The following is a 21,442-nucleotide window of genomic DNA, read 5'->3' as shown; positions in this document are numbered from 1 at the left end:
GTGTACTGCCACGGTTTACAACCTCAGCAATACCTTAAATTCAATTGCTGCCTTTTGTCAAGTGTCCTTCAGCGAGACTCAACGCTCGCCTTTGTCACCGGCGTCTGTGTCATGAAAGCCATGAGTGAGATTGAAGTGGCACTCGCTGGGATCCAATATGGCCTCCGTGATGGATGATGTGCATCGTCAGTGGACAGTACAAAAGGTTTTTAAGCAAGTTTTAGGCGCCTGTCATAACTCATGAATATTAATGCTAATTTCAGTCTAGATTTGTTTTGTTAAGGCCTCAGGTTTAAACTGTTTTAATGTAACTTAAAGAGACCAGACCTCTTGGACTGTATTAGGGTTATCACTTAGTTACATTCATTCAGTTAGGATAGCTCTATTCTGGCTGTACACGCTGCAAAAACACCAAATTTTACTAAGTATTTTTGTCCAGTTTCTAGTGAAAATATATTTGTCCACTTGAAATAAGACAAAAAACTTAGAAGTAACTTTACAACGTATAGAAGTTTTATTTAAGTAAATAATTCCTTAATATTAATTTTTAAAAACTCTAGTTTCATTGGCAGATTATATCACTTATATACTTGTAAGTCTATCTTTCTTATTTCAAGTATACTTAGACATTTTCACTAGAAACTAGAACAAAAACATTTGGTAAGATTTTGCTTTTTTCATTTTTTTCTTTTGTACAAAATCATTCTTAGATAAGATTTCAGTTTGGTCAGTTCTGCCTACACTACCTACTTTTTTTTAGGACCTCTTGTCACTATAAATCCAAATAAGTCTCTGCTGGCCAGGCCCCCCAACTCAATGTTTTCACTTTCACGTGAAAATGGCTGCAAAAAGATGCACAATTGTACAATCATAGATCTATGAAAAGCAGTAGTTGGGTCTCCTGCACAACCGAAAATAATCCAGCAAGTGGTAAATCGGGAACAAAACACTTGTCTTTTTCCAGCAGCCATTGTATGGCGCACACGGTGGTAAAAGCAGCTGGAGTTCCGTTTGGGTTGCTAGGTCGCGGGCAGAGCTCTGCTGAGGTTGCTAGGTAACGGTGCAGTTCCTGTCGATTAAGAGGGTTTTGAAATGGCTCATTTTCCAAACATCAAACATTAACTTACTGCCAAAAACCGGCTGTGTGGTTTGTTGAAGCACTTGGGCTGTTTGAGGTAAAACTTAAGTATATATACAATCTTACAAAATGTGAAATTTGCATAATAGGTCCTCTTTAAATGAGAGGCTGGTAAAACACAGGAGACACTTTAGAACATTATTCTCATACCCCAATTAAATCAAGATGATTCTACGTCTTTCTTTAATTCATGACACAGTGTATTACCATCCTCCACCCAGCCAGCAAGACTGGAGCTTTTCTAGATACGTAATCTCAACGGGATATTAAATTAGTCTCATCTGCAGATGGGTCATCCAAAAAAAAAGAAGAAAGATGGGTCACCCTGAATCCCAAGAGGCATTTTTCTGAAAAATATATGCTATATGATGTTACGGACGCTTGTTGTTGTGACATAATATCTGTTTTTACGAATTTATTTAGAATGAGACTACAAGAATTAGGACAAATCCCCTTTAAAATGCCTGATTTTTAAAGGTTTTGTGATATTTAAAGTATATTTCAATTGGACTTTAGACTGTAAAAAGCTTTTAGCCAGTCAAGATTTGAATGCATGAAGCAATCAGCTTTATTCTGCATCAATTGAAGTTTATCCAAGTCTTTCCTTTTTGCATGACAACATTCAAGCTAACTGAAGCTCTTGCTACGTTTCCTCTGCATGTCCTGATGCAGACGGGTTGATATTTTTGGAGAAATTCCCTCCCTGCTGCCAGGCGCATCTGGGTGACCCTATCGAGATTAACTCCATGAAACGGACCGTGAAGCTCCTCGTTATGCCATTCTCCCATCTCACAGCCGATTAAATAATGAATGGGCTGGCTGCTGTAAGAAAACAACAAAAACAAAGTTAATGCCATGCTTCAGAGCTCAGGCCTGTTAAAAGTGAGAGCGGCGGCCGTCTTTGAGGATGAGTCAGACAGGTTGGGCCCCTTGGCGGCTGCGTTTCGCTTGCATCCTCCTCTCCTTTCAAACCACCACATGAAAAGGCTCTGCTGTCTCTCACACTGTCTGCAGAGAACCTTAATGTAAATTGACTGACCACCTCTAAAAGGCTCTTTTACAGATAAACTGGTGCTGTGTCCTGCTGGTGGGGAGAGATTACAGAATCTAAACCAAACAGGAACTGTCCTCCTTCCAGCCGAGCACAAAACCTGGACACAGCTTGACCTTTTATCTTCCCCTTTAATTATATTTTCCTTAACCAGAGCACTTGCTGCATTTCCATTTTCCATATAATTGTGCAAATTGGAATTACGATAATATTTTCTTAATAAAAACAACTCGCGTGAGGCAAAACTGCAAAGCTTTTTTCGCATCTCACAAGTCACATGATCAATAACTGGATGTTACTACTGGCAGAAAAGATGAAGAAGATGACAGGAAGTGGCTGGAGGATGATGGTGCAGCATGTTTTTAATGATTTATGTCACACATGTCAAATCTGACTCGTTGTAGTTTTTCACAAATCTGTAAAATTCTCACAAAATCAACAAATCCCCACATTTTTTCTGATTTACTGCAAATTTTTATCAAAATAGGTCAGAAACTTTGAGTTTAAGTGACTGCTGCCTCAGCCTTAATGGATGTCAAGTTATCAATACGGCGGTTAATTAAAAGTCACAAATAGCATCATACATTTTCACAAATATCGTAAAAACTCCTTACAAACATTTCTAAATTATACCACAAAATCTGCAATTCTGAGGGAGAAAACCACAGAAACAATCACAAAATCCAGGATGGGCTAATTAATGATTAATTCATTTTAAGAAACACTTGTTGAATGCTGAAACAAGCATCTATTTATTGATATTTTAATGGGTTTTATCAATACATACCAGCACAACCGTCCCTTTAAAAACATTCAGATTAATGTTTCTGATAATATGCGGTTGTTACTGTGTTTCCATTCACCATACAATGGCGCAAATTGGAATTGCAAAAATAAATTTGCTTAATGGAAACATGCCAATTTTGACAAAAATAGGATAAATATGCAAACCGCTTGTCATATTTGCACAGTCATATGACTGTGGGCTTGCCATACAGGTATTTTCCAGGTGGGTTTTCAGCACTACCAGCCTTTCTTGCATTGATTTGGTGTGGACTACTCATGCTTAAAATACTAACCTTTGCCACAAAATGCCAACATGTGAATATTTTTTGTGAATGAAATTGATCTTCTCTGGGGAAAACAAATCAAATGTGACAAAATAGTCTTAATTATGTCACTTCAGCCCAAATCTTTTCAAATAAATCATCATGACTATCAGATACTTGCTGTCAGGTTGGAGATTCGCTTTATTAATGATTTTATGGACTAAAATGTTTTATGTTGCGATAAATAAGTGTAGAGGAATAGGGAGGCTGAAGTATTTAATTAACTTGGGTGAGTTACCTGAGTTATTGCAGTTCAGGTAGTTTGCATGTTACTTATAGTGATGGTGAAATCACAATATTGTGCATATCAGATGATTAATTAGTCATTAGAAATAGCGACACTTATTTGATAATAGCTTTTTCATTTGGTTATCTAATCATGCGTTTCCATCACAAGCTGTTTATCTGATGTCAGGGAAGGAAAACATTTTATAGTTTGTTTCTTAGCCTTCGTTTCACCTTTAAAAACGCTTCCTGTTAACAGATCTGCTGTAACAAAAAGGATTCTGCACAGAAATGAATCACCGTTTTACGACCACGGATGTGTTTTTATGTTGTTTCTGTGTTAGTCGGTGGTTTTATCTTGTCCAGTTGACGCCGCTGTGACTCCTGGCTGGACAGCCTGTGCTCTGAATCCAGAGCCTGATCTGGTCGACGTGCCGAGACGCAGAGCCAGCTGGTGAACGGAGCTGGCTTCAGGCTTCCTGTCCGACAGCAAACACAACTTTGTGTCTGAGCAGCATCCATGGAAAATATAAAATAAAGCGCGCATAAATTAAAACTTCAGCATTTTCGTAGGTAATTTTACAAAATTACTTTGGTAGATTTTAGGATTCATCACTTCTCCGTGGCTCGGTACGTTTCTCACATCGGAGCGATCTTTTGAGTCTTCCATCTCAGCTGACTGGAGCTGAAAATTTCTACATTCATATGCAAATAGCTCTCCAAACTTTCCGCCTCACCGCTTTCGCCTCTAAATCGTTACTTTTTTCAGCTCTTTACAAAGCTGCTCTGATGCATTGAAATTGCTAATATCCTCCATGAATACATGAATAAATCCTTGTTTTCATCGTTTTACTCAGCTGACCGATTCATGAGGATTCCTCATAATGTGAGCCTAGTGGGAGATAAATCAATGCAAGGCTGCAAAAGTCTTTCACATGAGATCTAGAATGGAAGAAGTTTTAGTATCCCAGGTGTGAAGAATGTGGAAAAAACATGTTAAAATTCTCAACTCTGATTTGTAGAAAAACATTTTCTGCTTATTGTATTACACTGGGTTACAAAGGAAGTTGTCTGTGGTTTTCCAGCTAAATTGGGAATATTTTGCACCGCTGAATCCAAAAACGACATCAATTTCTCTCAATCAGTTGGCGAAATCCAACCTTCTGTCTAAACCGATTACATTTCTGTGACGTGAATCAGTTCATTTCCGTTAATATATCTCATCCAGAGAAGGGGGAAAGAAAAGTTTTCTTACAGAGCGTGTTAATTAATTAAATGCTGCAGACTTGGATTTCTGTAAATTGAAAAATAAACACTTGTAAGTGCGTGTAAACTGAACATGGCGTCTTAAACCGATCCATCTGAGAACAAGTCAAGCCTGTTGATGCTCATGTTGCGTTCAGAAAGTTTTTCTGCACAACAAAATGACCCTAAAACAGTTGAAAAGCCTCAGACACGTTTTTGGCTGTTGACCACTGTAATTAATAGTTTCCATGACAACCCACAGACAGCATCCTAAAGATGTGTTAACTGCCTCAAATAAACCTTTTATTCCAGCTGCTGAATTATATTTTTCATTACAACATCACATAGTAATCACTTAATTTCCCATGAGGTATAATGATAATGTGCTACTCTTCAAAATAGGAAACACACAAGAACATGTCACTGATATGAAGTAGTTCCTTCTTTATTGGCTGCAATAAAATGTCTATTTGCCTTTCCCCATAGCAACAGATACTTGCTATATGTATGTGAACTGATTATTCATTAGGCATGCCAGTAAAAGTTTTCTTCCTGTCCTACCATCACAAACGTAAACATGTGATGGTTTAGAAATACTGTTTGGAAACCTCACGTGTCACCTGTCCTCTGAAAGATGCTGAGCTTGAAGCGAAAGCAGTGGCTTTTTAAACAAACTCCAAATTTCATAAAGTGGAGAAATCTGAACCTAAAAATCCAAAATGAGCAAATTTGACAAGGCGCCAAGACAGAGTGAGCTCAGCGCATGAGGGGAATCTGAGCACAGCTTTATAGATAATGACTAACCCTCCAGTCGGCATTCAAATAATGTCCATCTTGCAAAAACACAAAATCTTCCCAAGTATTTTTGGTCAAGTTTTCAATGCAAATAACTTAGTACACACTTTGAAAAAGACAAAACTGAATCACAAGTAACTTTTCAGCAAGATATTAGAGCTTAGATAGAGAGAATAATGCATAATCTAGAGAGAGGAATCACAATTTAATCCCCCCGTCTTGGCATGTCTTACCTTCAAATCAGCAAAGTGAAAAGCTTTTCCAGCCGAATCTCCGGTTGCTGCAAAAAGTCCAGCGTAGATAAAAGATATGAGATACACGAATCAAAATGCTTTTTCTGAAAATATAAAGACATTTTCTTCTTATTGAGAAAAGGCTAAAGGACAGTTTACACTATTTTTCCAGTGAAAACATCTTGTGCACTTGAAACTAGACAAACTATCTTACAAGTCTCTTCAATAATTACTTAATATTGATGAAAAAATGTTCCCCCAGCAGATTATTCACTTATAATAAGACGTTTTCATGCCAATATGAACTTTTTCATCAATATTACAGAATTATTTACTTAAAAAAAAAAACTCTCCAATCTGCTGAAAAGTTACTTGTAAGTTAGTTTCGTCTTATTTAAGTGTATTAAGATATTTCCACTAAAAACTAAACCAAAAATACTTTTTGTGTTTTTGCACTGTAGTCACAACATTTATACACATTCAGAATTGCAACTTGAGCCACGATTTTTATGAAATCCAATGTGCATTTCCTCCATTATTCATTTCAAACGACTGCTCTCTGCCCTCTGGCCAATTTTGTAATTAAGAAAGGCAGAAAATGACAAAGTAAAATAAATTTTTTTGCAGTAGCGTCTGTTACGCCTTGGCGTTAGCCCCAAAATTAAAATGATGTTTAGTGTTCAGAGCAGCGTCTTCGGTTTTGTTTTTATCAGGATGTGAAGAGTGAATATTTCAGCGCTTTCCTCTCTTTTTGTGAAGGTTTCTCTTTAACAATCTCAGCATGCAGAGAGAAATCCAATCAACTAAAACAATCAATTCAATTAAACCTGACTCTGCCGTCATGGTGACATTCAGAAACTAATTTTTAAAAGTCCTTGGTGTGGAGATGCTCTCCTGAAAAAACCCAGACAAACTTATTTCACACAGAAAATAGCTGCTTCCATAAAAACTAAAACCTGGCAGCGTTCTCTTAATCCCATTTTCCCAGTTGTTCAAATCAGTGTTTTTGTTTTCCCTCTGGCTCTGGGAAGCGTTTTACTGACTAGATTAAAGGTGGAGTTTTTATTTACAACTCAAATTAAGCCTTTAAGTCCTTTGGGGGGATTTTTCAACGCACCATTAAAGTTCCCATGAAACTGCAATTTACAACTGCAAATATTTGTTTTCTGTCACTCGAAACGGTGCAAAGCATCTCTCTCTATTTCCACTGGCATGAGTATAATCTGGAACCGCTTTACTTCATCTCTCCTGGTTCAGAAATGCATTCAGGTTCTAGGAAAAAGAACGTGGGCAACTCTAGACCAGTGGTGCCCAAAAATGAGGCAAAACTTGCTAATTTTAACACTAAAAAAAGAAAAATCAAAAAACTTAGTTCATTGTGATGGAAAGTCCGGTTCTTTTGAGGAGGTGTGAATCGAACTCTGGCCCACCTACAAACCTCTGCCTCGGTTTGGTTGAAGTGAACTCTGGTGCAGTTTGACTGCATATGTGAACTCCAAATGGACCAGAGACCGCACCAAAAGCAGGAAGTGGACTATAGCGCAGGGCATGCTGGGTAAATGCAAAAACAATCGTGTGTAACTTACGCTAGTGGGTCTTTTGCCAAAGACTAAAACAGAAACAGCACTCACCAAAATCAGACGCCACTCCATTTTTGTTTATATTTCCTGAAGAAGGAAGAGGTTTTAATGTTGTTTTCTCCAGTGGTTTTTGGTGCAGCGCCACCACAGGTGAGGAGGGGAACAGGTTTTTCAAAGGGTTTGAACTGGTTGAACTTGCAGAGCTGAAAATGTAACAAATGTTGCAATTTTGGTCCCAATTGAAGCCTGAGAGTCTACCAGACTATCCTGATGAGTAAAAAGCAAGAATCAAAACAGTTTTCAGTCACAAAATGAGCGTTCTAAGAACATAAAATGCACTTTCCATCCCGTCTTTGGATATCAAGTCTCTTCCTCTTCCCCAAAGTGGCCCGTTAGCTTGTGCTAATTAGCATTTATCTGTCTTTCTGTTTTTTTGTGTTGCCCTTTCCATGTGTTTAGCAGCAGAACAAGTAGCAAGAGGTGAAATCAAGAAATGAGGGGAGCTTGACAATCAGGCCTGAAGACTGCAGTCATTATGTGTGGCGGGCAGCGCTGGCTGCGGTCACATGACCGGCGTAATGGCTGCCTCCAGTGCTGTTGCTGTAATGAGTTTCATCCCTCTGGAGTCTCGTCCTGCAGCTGACCTTTCACAGACACTTCCTGACAAAAACAACACAACCGGGATGAATAAATGATGAGGCGATTTGTTCGGAGGCGCCGCTTTGGAAACCCGTGTTCAGGAAGAGAGCCGAGCCAGGCGGCGTTTCCTAGGAGACCAGATGTTACCTCATCCATCCGTTCATCCATCCAACTGTCCATCCATCCATCTGTCCATTCATCCATCCATCATTCATCCATCCATCTGTCCATCCATCATTCATTCATCTAACCATCCAACCTTCCATCATTAAATCCATCTGTCCATCCATTCATTCATCCATCCATCATCCAACCATCCATCCATCCATCCACTCATCCAACCATCCATCCATCCACTCATCCAACCATCCATCCATCCATCATTCAACCTTCCACTCATCCATCATCCATCCATCCACGCATCCAACCATCCATCCATCATCCATCCATCCATCCATCCATCCATCCATCCATCCATCCACCATCCATCCATCCATCCATCCATCCATCCATCCATCCATCCATCCATCCATCCATCCATCCATCCATCCATCCATCCATCCATCCATCCATCCATCCATCCATCCATCCATCCATCCTAAACATAAATTATTTCAGTTTTTTTCCTTCCGCTGCATTAATCAGCAGCTGAATGATGTTTTCTTATTTGTGTCTTTAAACCAATGAAACCTGTTTTGCTTCTTCTAACATGTTTACTCTTCTTGTCTTCTTCTCCTCTCTCCATCCCTCCTTCCCCCCTCTCTCTGTTTGTTCCCCTTGCAGGTATGCATTGTGCAAAAGAGGGACACAGAGAAGATGTACGCCATGAAGTACATGAACAAACAGCAGTGCATAGAGAGAGATGAGGTCCGAAACGTCTTTAGAGAGCTTGAGATCCTACAGGAAATTGAACATGTATTTTTAGTCAATCTCTGGTGACTATCCGATGTTTTTACACTTTCAGTGTGGTCTGCTGTCGCTTGCTGTAGCTGTCTGTGCGTTTTCTGCAGTGCATGCTCCTCCCCAGATCTGCTTTCTGTGGGTTTTGCGCTCATTGTGTCGCATGCATGCATTTCTTTAATCAAGTTTCATTTTCTCCAGAAACCAACCGCTATTAAGTTGAGAAACAATTTACACAGAGGAGATACTTTTTGCACATTAGTTTAGACTCTGAGCCCATGAAACGCACATTTGATAATTACCACACTTTGAAATGACCTTACTACTCCCTGGAGCCTGATATGTGGGTGAACGGAGGCTGACTTCATTATTCAACGCTCTCGTTCTCAGGCGGGACTCATTTCCAAATGTAATTGTGAAGCTGGCATTCGCTGCGTATTAGACAAAGCGCTGTACTCCTCTGTAATTGGGAGAATAGTTGCATGTTTCAGAGCAATGGCTGCCAGTAAATTTTGTATCTGACACATCCTGCGATGATTATAAGCAAACCAAACAAATTAATGTTTTGGACTTGCCGGCTGGTAAAGTTCTGATTTAAATTTGATCTATTGGATGTTTTCCCTGTTAGAGATTCTCCCCTTCTTGGAGAAACTGAGGGCATTTTAATGAGCATACAGTAGTGGCTCTGTGTGTATATTTTTTATATAATTCCCCGTAGGAGTTTGTGGCTGCCAGAACCTTCTGTGTTCTAGTTTTCAATGTGCCGGGCTGCTCCACTCTCCCTCTCATATTCTGCATCCAGCACTATTTTGAGTGCCCATTAGCGACAAACACACTGTCTTTGCAGCTATGTGGGAATTAGAAGTTTCACACCTCCTCTCCCTGCTCATGAGACTCTCCAAAAAGTCGCTGTCCATCTCATCGGGGGAACAGTGGCCGCGTCTCGGCTTCCCTCCCACCACAGTCGCAGTGGTGCCGTGCTCAGCAGTTTGTTTTCCCTTTAGCTGGTACCTTTTAGCGCTTGGCAGTGCAGCCAGAAAAAGACATTTTATCTCAGGATTTGTACACAGGCTGGCAGCACACAGTCAGTATTTCCTACGTTTATTGGCTTCAGTGGTGAAATAATGACAGAAATGTCAATGCGGTTTAAAAAAAATGTATGCACTGATTTTCTAATTATACCTAAACAGAACGGTTCACTTAAAATAACACAAGAGGATTTGATTTGTAGAAGAAAAACAATGGTGGACACGTTCTTTTGCTTTAAAGCTCCTTTTATGGCCATTTAACTGTAAATTCATGCAATGTTTTTACATCAGATTCATGTTGGATTAAATATGTGCATTTGAAGCCAGCAGTGTTGGCCACACCTCCGCTAATGCGCTAATAGCAGAGCTAGTTTTTCCTTTAGCGCTTTGGCTAACTTTGAAAACATTTAGCACACTTGGCTTTAATTTTTCAGTTATCAAAATTTTTGGTAATCAAATTCATCAAATTTTGATGTTCATGCTCTTATTTTGAAGTAGATGAAGATGCAGTTCTGTTTCCTCTCCTCTTGTTCTTTTTCTTTTTTCCCTTCATTAACTTTTTTTTCAAACAAGAAACAGTAACAAAAGAAAGCAGATAAATACAATATCTAAAGTAAATTGTAATGTCACAATTAAATTGGGTTTTAGTCTCTCCACAGCAGATTTAATTTAAATTTAGCTAATGTTAGCATAGTGCTTTAGCGTTAGCAGAACTAATGTTTATGATTAGCGCAACAAATGTTTTAGTTATCGGAGGAAACCAGTTATTTATACGAGTACAAAAGGACTAAGGACATTTTTTGTTCAATATTTGACATTAAATCAGGCAAAACATTAACTATTTTAGGTCGTATCAACTAAATTATTTCTATTTTCTTGTTTCTTGAACAACAAGATAAACATTTGACTTTCCTGGAGGATTACTTTTGTGAGATCATAAGGAAAATTTGACCTTCAAGTCTGGTCCAGGCTCTCTTAAAAAAATGTAGAAAACAATTATTCTTTAAAAGATGAAGGTCAAGACCTTCCTGTTGGTAAATAACAAAACCTGAGAGGATTCCTCTCTGTTTTTATCTTTTTAGCTCAACTTCTAGAATAGATGTTCAGCATCTTACCAAAGAAAAACCCGTCTATTAAACGTTCAACCTATTTAAATTTCCTGATCAAATTGGGCCAACAGGCCGAAAAAGACTGAGGAAGACAGCGGTGTGGGTGGTGAAAAGTGATGAAGCTGATGCTGAGTGTCAGCTGGAAGGAAGTAGATGTTGGCGGAGGGGAAGAAGGTTGGCTGACTGAGCGGAGTGGGCGGCGTAAAGAAAAAGCCTGAGACAATGACCGACTTTCAGTGGAGGAGAGAAGCAGCGTTATCCTACGGAGCAAGAAAACAAAAGAGTTAAATGAAAATTATGTTAGATAAGTTGAAAAAGGTAGCTTGGACTGACTGAGTGGGTTGAAAAACAATTAAACAAGCAAGCAAACAGAAGTACTGCGGAAAGAAACAAAACTTTTCTAAGATAATTAGGTTGTTTAAGTCGATGGTTGAATGTTTTTTCCTCTTTCAACATCAGCATGACTGCTGCAGCAGAGCTTTTCTCTACAAGCTGATTGTGATGTTTTATCTTATATATGACCATTGAAAAATGGAAAATAAGGAAATCATGGAAGTTTTACTTTTTTTCTAGTTTTTATTGCAAATATCTTTGTCCACTTGAAATAAGCAAAAAGGAGTAACATTTCAGAAAGATAAAGCTGCTTGTTTTAAGTCAATAACTCCTTAATGACGATTAAAAAGTACTAGTTCCACTAGCAGATTATGGGGAAATGTCTTATTATAAGTGAATTTATCTGCAAATGTAACTAGTGCATTTTTAAAAAATCAATATTGAGGAATTATTTACTTAAAACAAGCTCCTATATATTTCTGAAACGTTACTTGTAAGATACTTTTTTATTTAAAGTTTCCAAAGAAACACTTGGTAAGATTTTGTGTTTTTTGCAGCGTAATCGACCCACAATATCATATTATCACTGTTCATGACTGTCTATTTTCGATCTTTTTTCATATAACGCGGCGCATAAAGCAAAGCGAAGCTAAACAATTATCAAAGTGCAGTATTACTACGGTAGCCGTCATGTGACGTAACTAAAACATTTTAACAGAGCGCCGTGAGCCACACAAAATCACTTCGAGGTAAGTAAGCACAACCAGAATTAATCCGTATTAATTCAGAGGTGGCGGTTTAATCCAGGACAATATATAAGGCGCACTGTCGTTTTTGATCAAATTAAAGGCTTTAAAGTGCGCCTTATAGTCCAGAAAATACGGTATTTGCTAGTAAAAACCATGTTTTTTTTCTTTTCTGTGTATCACATCGGAGCATCAGTGATGCAGAAGGATATGGCGGCTTGTCAAATCGGTGTTTCTTCGTCTCCGCCGCGCCGTGAGCGAGGCGTTTCGGGTGAAACCAGCTGTGTTGTGGTTTTGGGTCGCAGCTGTTTAGCCTCCGATGGCGAGAGGCTGCGCCGGTGCGTAAGACGTCAGAGAGGAAAAACAGGACGTAGCTGACCTGCTGGGAGGAAAACGGGTCTGGGTCTGGTTCTGCCTCAGCAAGATGGCGAACGAGCTGCTGACTGTATCAGAGGAAATTAAGATTATGAGAGATTACGCAATGGTTCTTCTGGTGGTAGAAGGAGATTTGACATTAAAATAGTCATTTCTGACCTGTCCATCCATCCATCCATCCATCCATCCATCCATCCATCCATCCATCCATCCATCCATCCATCCATCCATCCATCCATCCATCCATCCATCCATCTGTCCATCCAACCATCCATCCATCCATCCATCCATCCATCCATTTGTCCATCCATCCATCCATCCATCCATCCATCCATCCATCCATCCATTTGTCCATCCAACCATCCATCCATCCATCCATCCATCCATCCATCCATCCATCCATCCATTTGTCCATCCAACCATCCATCCATCCATCCATCCATTTGTCCATCCAACCATCCATCCATCCATCCATTTGTTCATCCATCCATCCATCCATCCATCCATCCATCCATCCATCCATCCATCCATCCATCCATCCATCCATCCATCCATCCATCCATCCATCCATCCATCCATCCATCCATCCATCCATCCATCCATCCATCCATCCATCCATTTGTCCATCCAACCATCCATCCATCCATCCATCCATCCATCCATCCATCCATCCATCTGTCCATCCAACCATCCATCCATCCATTTGTCCATCCATCCATCCATCCATTTGTCCATCCAACCATCCATCCATCCATCCATTTGTTCATCCAACCATCCATCCATCCATCCATCCATCCATTTGTCCATCCAACCATCCATCCATCCATCCATTTGTTCATCCAACCATCCATCCATCCATCCATCCATCCATCCATCCATTTGTCCATCCAACCATCCATCCATCCATCCATTTGTTCATCCATCCATCCATCCATCCATCCATCCATCCATCCATCCATCCATCCATCCATCCATCCATCCATCCATCCATCCATCCATCCATCCATCCATCCATCCATCCATCCATCCATCCATCCATCCATCCATCCATCCATCCCTCCATCTGTCCATCCAACCAGTGCATAATTCCATCCACCAGACTTTATCTTTCATGTTTCGTTCTTAAAACGCTCATCAGTGTCTCTGACGTCTCGTTCTGGAAAACGCTGTGATTTTTTTCCTTCCCTTCGTTTGTAGGATCCTCTCTGAGCGTAATGCTAGCAGCCTTGTTATTTGTGCATCACGTTGACTGTCTGCTCCATTTAGCTGATGCTTGAGACATGCATCCCAGCAAGGCAGGTAATGAGATGGGACCGATGAGAACGCTGCTTCCTGCTCCTATTGTCTCTCTTACTGTATAAAAACCAGGAAAATAATTGGTTCACTGCGTGGGCATGCAGTGTGTGTGTGTGTGTGTGTGTGTGTGTGTGTGTGTGTGTGTGTGTGTGTGTGTGTGTGTGTGTGTGTGTGTGTGTGTGTGTGTGTGTGTGTGTGTGTGTGTGTGTGTGTGTGTGTGTGTGTGTTTTCCTCCATACCCAGGGAGATCTGACAGTTGCCTTATCCATTTGGCTCCTCACACAGAACATTATGATTTCTGGCACTTGGCATTTGGGCTTTCAGTTCATTATTAATGGATGTGCGACAGACCAGCTGGGGTTTTTGGGATCTGCCAATTCTCAAAAAGCAAACAATAAAAATGAAAAAAAAAAAAGCATCTCATGAGAAAACGGCAGCTTTGATAAAGCATCACAGGAGTGCTTTTATTGATATGGTGCCGCGAGGGAGCCAGAGAGGCAAACACACAAAAAGCTGTCAGTCGAGGTAATGATTCCCGCAATAACAGGGAATAACGGGTCGGGAAGGGAGGATCGGGAACCAACACGGAGAGATGCACGACAGTCTGGAGAAAGCATTTGGCATTGATTTGTTTTGTCGACAAAGAAATGTGCAGACTAAGAGGATTTGTAAGATATCCCGCAGCTCAGACCTGCACACACTGTGTCTGGAAATGGGCTCCTGCTTTTATTGAGTCATCCCGAGTTCTGCCGCTGTGCCTGTGAAGAGGCGGCTTCAGAAGAAAAGCGTTCGGCTGCAGCCTCGTGAAAGCCCAGTCTGAATCCCATCAGCGGGGCCAAGGCTGCCTCCAGCCCGCCTTACGTCCGCAGACCGCCGTAATTGCTGCAGCCGTTCCTGAACTTCACAGAAACCTTGTGTAGGAGTTGTGGGTGCGCCGAATGGATTACTTCAGGAGAGGGGGAAAAAAATTAATCATCACCTGCTGCACACCAAATCCTCACAAATCCCTGAAAGGATTCGCAACACATGAGGAGACACTGATTCCTTCTTCTGCTTTATAATGTGTGAAAACCTAAAGAGAAGAGGTCACTTCTTTCCTCTTTACCTGCAGAAAACGGCTAAGGTGCATAAAAACATCCACGAAAGATGATCAGCTGCCGTACTTCTATTTAAAAAAGTTGGATTAATGTGCTTTGTTTGACACAAAATATCATCAATGGTAATAGTTTGTTTATTACTTTGCTCCTTGTGTAGTAAGAGATTGTTGTGCTACGCTTCATTTCTTCATATTTCAGCAACTAGGAAATTCAAAGTGCTTTAAAAAGGAGTAAATTTCCACAAAAAAGCAACAAATGTTTTAGATTAATCTCAGAAATATTCTAGAAAATTTCAGAGAAAATTTCATAAGGACATTTATTACAAAATCACAAAACCTTACCAAATATTTCTGGTCTAGTTTCTAGAACAAATATCTCAGTAAACTTGAAATAAGAAAAAACAAACTTACAAGTAACTTTTTAGCAAGATAAAGAGGCTTGTTTTAAGTAAATAATTCCTTATTATTGATGAAAAAGTGTTACTTACTTCCATTGGCAGATTATTTCACTTATAAGAACATTTTTCCTATAAGTTAATTTATCTGCCAACGTAACTACAACTTTCTAGTTTATGTTGTATTTTAGGTGTGCTATGAAAATACACCAGAAATAGTGTTTTTGCAGTGTTGAGTTTTAAAGTTTTCTACTCATCAAGACAGATTCACAAAAAGAAACAGAAGAACTGAACCAACAACACGTTTTATCTCGGTGAAAAGTGAAACGTTAACAGCAGAAGTGGGAGGAAGTTCAGCATTTTTCTCAGCTGATGCTTGAGTTGAGAAACACTGAAATAGATTTACTTCTCTTCAGAAAACATCACTTTTAAACGGCATCTCTGCCAGAAATCTAGAAAGCAGGGGTTTCATTTTGGGCTGTTCTTAAATGGCCAGAATCTAGAATAAACACATGCAGCTGTTAAAATATCAATAAAAAGACGTTTGTTTCTTAAAATTAAATAATCACTGATCGGTCTTTGTTTTTGTGATTTTTTTTGCAATCAAAATCACAGATTTTGTGGTGCTAATTTAGAAATATTTGTAAGGAATTTTCTGCTAATGTCTTTTGTTAAATGTGACTTTTTATTGATCGCCGTATTGATTATAGCATCAACTAAGGCTGAGGCAGTAAAATTTGCCGTAAAATCAGAAAAGATGCAAGGATTTGCTGATTTTGTGTGAATTTTGAGTAATTGTAAAAAAAAACTGGAGGGACTTATTGATGTAACTTGGAGTCTAGAGGGCCACATAAAAAGCTACAGCGGGCCAGATTGGGCCCCTGGGCCTTGAGTTTGACACACCAGCTGTTGGACGGGCCTTCGGTAGTCCCTCCTCCTCTGTAGCAGATTCAGAAAACGAGGGCGGCTGATGGTGAGGATGGATGTGCTCCATCCTGTTCCTATTACAATATTGATTTCAGGCCTTGAAGAGGCGAAGCCTGCGTAGAATATGGAACGGCCGAGTCAGCGGCTTTTCACCGAGGCCCCTAATTGGCTGTGGGCAGCGGAGATGGTCACAGGAGATATTTACAGCAGATTGAGACAGAAGATGATGGAAGCAACGTCAACTAGAAAATTGTTTTGGTTTTAACTTTGAATTTTTCAGCAAGTTGATTTAACAAGAGGCAAGTTGTCAAAACATTGTTTTCAGGCCTCATTAATCATGAATTGAGTCATTTCAACGTGATGCACTAATTTAAATCAAATAATTATTTCACAATATGCAGCAAAACTGTCTCCTAGTTGAACAAAAAACACATTTCTGTGTTATTTCTCTTACATTATCAAGTTAAAATAAGTACAAATTCTTGATTTAACTTCCACCAATAAAATATCTGATTTGATAATTAAATATCACTCGATTTGAGAAGACGTCCTCAACCAATACAAATTGACAGTTGCTTGAAAATGAGTATTTACTTTAAAAACACAGGCAGGTCAGTTTAATGCACTTCGCTTTTTGTGCTGCTTCTAAAAAACACACACCTGTTTTTTGGCAATAAGTTAAAGTTAAAGTCACATTCTACAGGCGCTGCTCCGTTACTTAGCAACCCAGGTGGAGCTTCAGCACGTTGCCTAGCAACCCAAGCAGAGCTCCAGCACATTTAGTCAGCTGGTTCTACCGCTGTAAGCGCTGTACAACGGCTGCTGGAAAAGACAAGTGTTTCGTTGTTGACTTACCGTCCAGAAACCACTTGCTGCATCCCTCGTTGGTTATGCAGAAGGCTCCACTTCTGCTTTTCAAAGATGTACGGTTGTGAAATTATCACATTTGTTTTCATGTGTGAGCGTAAACGTTGAGTTGTTGGTTGATGGGTGTGTGGTCAGGAGTACCTTATTTGAATTTAAAGTGACAGAGCCCTAAAACAGCTCATTCTGGAAGAAAATAGCCAGAGCTGATGCAGACTAACATTTCATTATCTAAGAAATAATTCTGTGCAGAAAATGTAATGAACGTGTTTTGGTATCCTAACCTGTTCAAGGAAGCATAATAAGTCACCTTTAAGTTCTAAAGACCCTCGTTAACTCAACTTACTACTGCAAGTTTATTTTTCACAATCTCACAAATTTAAGTTCACAACTAAAGAGTAAATGTCAGTAGACACAACTAAATGCAGCTCAAATGTTTTATAGTGCACAGCACATATTAGCAATTGCAAGGTTTAAACAGAAGTAGAAATATGAAGGCGATAAGAAAAGGTAGCGAGGAGCAACGTTATGAATTACCCTGAAGTTTGAATTGTGCCCTGAACCTGGTGACAAGAATACCAACGAGATCAGATGTGGAGTGTGGGGAACGGCAGAGAAAAGGACCATTAATAATGTTTATCATGAGCCGTGAAATCCATGAAATGTGCATCACCCGTCCTCCAGTCATGGCAGATTCTGACCTTGTGTGAGATTCTTCTTGCCTCTCTAACAAAATCAGCCGAACTCCCTAATGAAATATCGCACTGCACCGATTCGCTTGGCGTCGGCTCCAGTGGGCATCAGCCACCAGACAGAGCGCGCCCCACATGCACGTCAGACCGCGTTGATGGATCGCTGGGGGACGCTTCCTGCGTTTCTGTGTATCCGGGTCGCGAGGTCGCCCAGCATGTGGGGGTACAGATGTCAACAACCCAGTTTAGAGACAAACTGTAGGTTTTAATTACAAACAGCATCATGAAGAAGACAGGAGAAAAGGTGTGAAGTTTGGAGCAAAATTAGGTTTAGGGCTGAAACGATTAATCGGGTTAGTTGTGATTAATCAAATATTGAAATAATCGTCATCTAGTTCAATAACTGCCTAATCGTTAACCAGAGTGTATAGACATAAAATATGGTGAGTTGTTCAATCTCTCAACGGACTTCCAGTTAAAAATACTATAAAGTATAAATACACACGTTTTACAGATTTGTATTTGTGACAACTTTTAAAATTCTAAATGTTTTTAAGTTCATTCTAGTAAAAATGCCATGTGATAGTTAAGGCTGCAACTAATGATTCTTTTAATAATCGATCAACCTGTCAATTATTTTGGCAATTAGTCGGATTAAAAATGGCTCATTTGAAAGATGAATCTGTAGAAATACATTAAAAGATTCAAATAATTAAATTCATTTTTAAATTCAATTCATTTTATTGCCTAAAATGCAGTAAGATAGCATTCTTTTAGTAAATATGAACCGAGTGAAGCTGAAATAGCCACTTGAAGATAATATATATATATATATATATATATATATATATATATATAAAATTACTGATCTGAATATGTTGCTTTTTCAGAAAATTGTATCTTTTGAGTCTGTTTACTCCAGGTAATCGATTGCTAAATTAGTTGACGATTATTCAAATAATCAGTTAATCACCATTTATCCAATTAATCGTTTCAGCCCAAATGCTGTTGCATCATTAGTTCTGTCTTAGGGTGACGCCAGCAGTTTCCCTCTGGATCTGGACTAACTCTGGTCATTTGATCCTCGGGGAGGAAAAGCTCCTTCTGCCTAAAGATAATAAAAGAGAAGCTTGGACGATGAGGCAGTTTGACACAAACACACAATGTCCTCCCGTTTTTTGATAGTTGCTGGTTTCAGCTTGATTCGTCTCGTTTGGCAGTTTTGGGGTTGTTCCTGCTAAGCAGCAGAAGAGTTTTAACGAGGAAACTTTGTCTACTTGGTCCTGTTCTTTCGCGGCGACGCCCCTCTGCTTTCAAACCGGGACATTTTGTAGGACGCTGCTCTTAAAGTTTCACTTTGTGAAATCAGGTCGGTGTTTTAAGGTGACTCTGGAGCTTCAGAGAGGAGAGGCAGCACTCAGTCAGATCATTGTTGGAGGAATCCTCTGAGGACAACGCAGGCGTCTCGTGAGTGAGTCATGCAGCCAGGCCTGAGCTTTATATAGGCCACTGAAACTTTGCAGACGGCTCGAGCCGACAGAACCACAAGCTCTCCGGCTTTTTCCTTCAAAACTGTTTCTCCTCTTTCGTTGTCCTCCTACTTCCCTCTCTCTGCCTCCCAGAACTCATTTGTCATTGTGGCCTGATTATTTCAGCCTCTGTCTTGTGTTGCTCCTCTCTTTGTGGCTGTTCCAGCTTAGTGCTGGACCGGACTTTCCGCTCAGTCTCCTCGTGGCTCTGGGCAGGTATCCAGAACACAGAGGTGTTCATTCATATTCTTTTGTGCTCATTATGAAGCACCATTCTGTGTAAGTCTGTTCCTTTCCAAATATCTACAGGTTCCAGCTTCTACAGAGGGACGCAGCCATGGAAGACGGTTGATTTTTTTGTTGTTTTGTAAACTGTTTCTGTGTGGATTCGGCCCGGTTGAAAGACCCACACTGCAAAAACACAAAATCTTACCAAATATTTTTTAGTTTGTGTTGTAAATCACTTGAAATAAGACGAAACTAACTTGTAAGTAGCAAGATATAGTAGCTTGTTTTAAGTAAATTCCTTAAAATACTAGATCCACTAGTTTACTAGTACTTTTTTTTTTAAATCAAGGATTTATTGACTTAAAATAAGCTCCTATATCTTACTGAAAAGTTACTCGTTTTGTTTTGTTTTAAGATATTTGCAGAAACTAGGTGAAGTTGGTGAGATTTTATGTTTTTGCAGTGTAATCTGCCCCTCAGTCTGCTTCCAATCAGAGCAACACTGCAGTAAGCGTCTTTATTTTCAGAAAAAACTAATCATCCACACAGCCCACATTTTTCTAAGTTCAACTTTTTGCAATAACCGGAGAGTCGGCTCCTGATATTCTCAGAACCGACACATTTTAGGAGTTTCATTGTGCTGATTTGAAGGTAAGATATGCCAAAGATGGGGGGATTAAATTGTGCTTCCTCTCTCTACTTTTCCGCTGGAAGAGCCCTGAAAGTGTCACTGCTTGTCATCGCCGGCTCTTTTATATGCTCCAGTTGTTGGCCGTTATCCGACATCTCCCTGTCACCTCAGACGCAGCGAGGGAGGAAGTGACAACCGGGGAGAGAGAGAGAGACGCCGCAGTCTGCAGGCCGGGAAGCTCGTTTTTAGCGAGGGGTTTGTCTCGGAGGGAGCTCATCTGTCAGCAGGACGGCGAGAAGCTGAGTCTGACGATGAGGTGTTAAAAAGGTGGCCGAGCCAACGGCAAGCAGCGTCCCGCGGCCGACCGGCCGTCCGTCTGTTTCAATACTGAAGCCGATCTCTGAAAGGTCAGGCCAGGTGGAATAACTGTGACTGATGAAGGCGGCTGAAGAGCCGTTTCCTCCTGACAGCGCAGCAGCAGCAGCGCGGAAAATGAAGTTCAGGGTTTTGCAAACCAACTTCCACCAATTATATAATAAATCTCATTATTATGATGGTCAGTGGCGCAAAAAGTGGGTATGCAGCGCATAGGGGCGCAGCACCAGAGGGGGCGCCAAAACCCCGTCTGGAGGGGGCAGCACGCCGATTATGTTTTCCCATAAACCTCAGCGCGCCTTACGCTCCGTAACATTTACCTCGTTACGCTACATCGATTTACGACACTGTCGCTCCTTCACACTGACTTTCCCTCCCTCAGGGGGGGAGGGGGGGGGCGATTTATGTTTTCGCATCCACCTGAATAAGGTGTAGTTGCGCCACTGATGATGGTACATTAGGGCCAATAGATACAGAAAAAAAGGAGGAGCAAAATTCCCCTAAAAATGAATGAACAATGAACGACATTCCCACGTTTGAAACGTTGAAAATTTGCTTGATTAATCTCACAATTCAGAAGTTTTTCTCTGGAAAATTTCTGAGATTAGTCTGAACATTTCTGAGTTGTTTTTTTTTTTTTTTTTAGCAAATTTTCAACTTTTTAAATTCTGAAATGTCCTTGTTTTTTTCTGGAAGTTTTCTGAGATTAATCTAAAAAATTATTAGATTTTTTTTTGTAGCAAATTTACAAAAAAAAAATTTAAAATGTAAATTTTGAGATTCATCTCGGAAATTGTTTAGAAAAAGAAGTCTGGAAATTTCTGAGTAAAAGTTTAAAATTTATAGGAAAAAGAAGTCAGAAATTTTGAAATTAATCTCAAAAATAAAAAAAACATGAACGTT

At 39.9% G+C, this 21,442-nt stretch overlaps 1 protein-coding gene across 2 annotated transcripts in view; it reads left to right on the top strand.

Moving 5' to 3' along the window:
• The window catches only part of stk32c (serine/threonine kinase 32C), a 102,366-nt gene that overhangs the window by 48,041 nt on the left and 32,883 nt on the right, over positions 1-21,442 (top strand). For both annotated transcript variants that reach the window (XM_008430412.3, XM_008430413.3), the window contains one exon: positions 8,799-8,950. In XM_008430412.3, coding sequence (XP_008428634.1) covers positions 8,799-8,950 — 152 coding nt within the window. The remainder of the gene's footprint in view (positions 1-8,798; positions 8,951-21,442) is intronic.

Source organism: Poecilia reticulata, chromosome 15 (assembly GCF_904066995.2).
Source record: "Poecilia reticulata chromosome 15, P_reticulata-male-v2, whole genome shotgun sequence".
In the NCBI taxonomy this organism is placed as follows: domain Eukaryota; kingdom Metazoa; phylum Chordata; class Actinopteri; order Cyprinodontiformes; family Poeciliidae; genus Poecilia; species Poecilia reticulata.
Note: the sequence above shows the minus strand (reverse complement) of the source record. Positions and strands in the feature narration are given on the sequence as shown.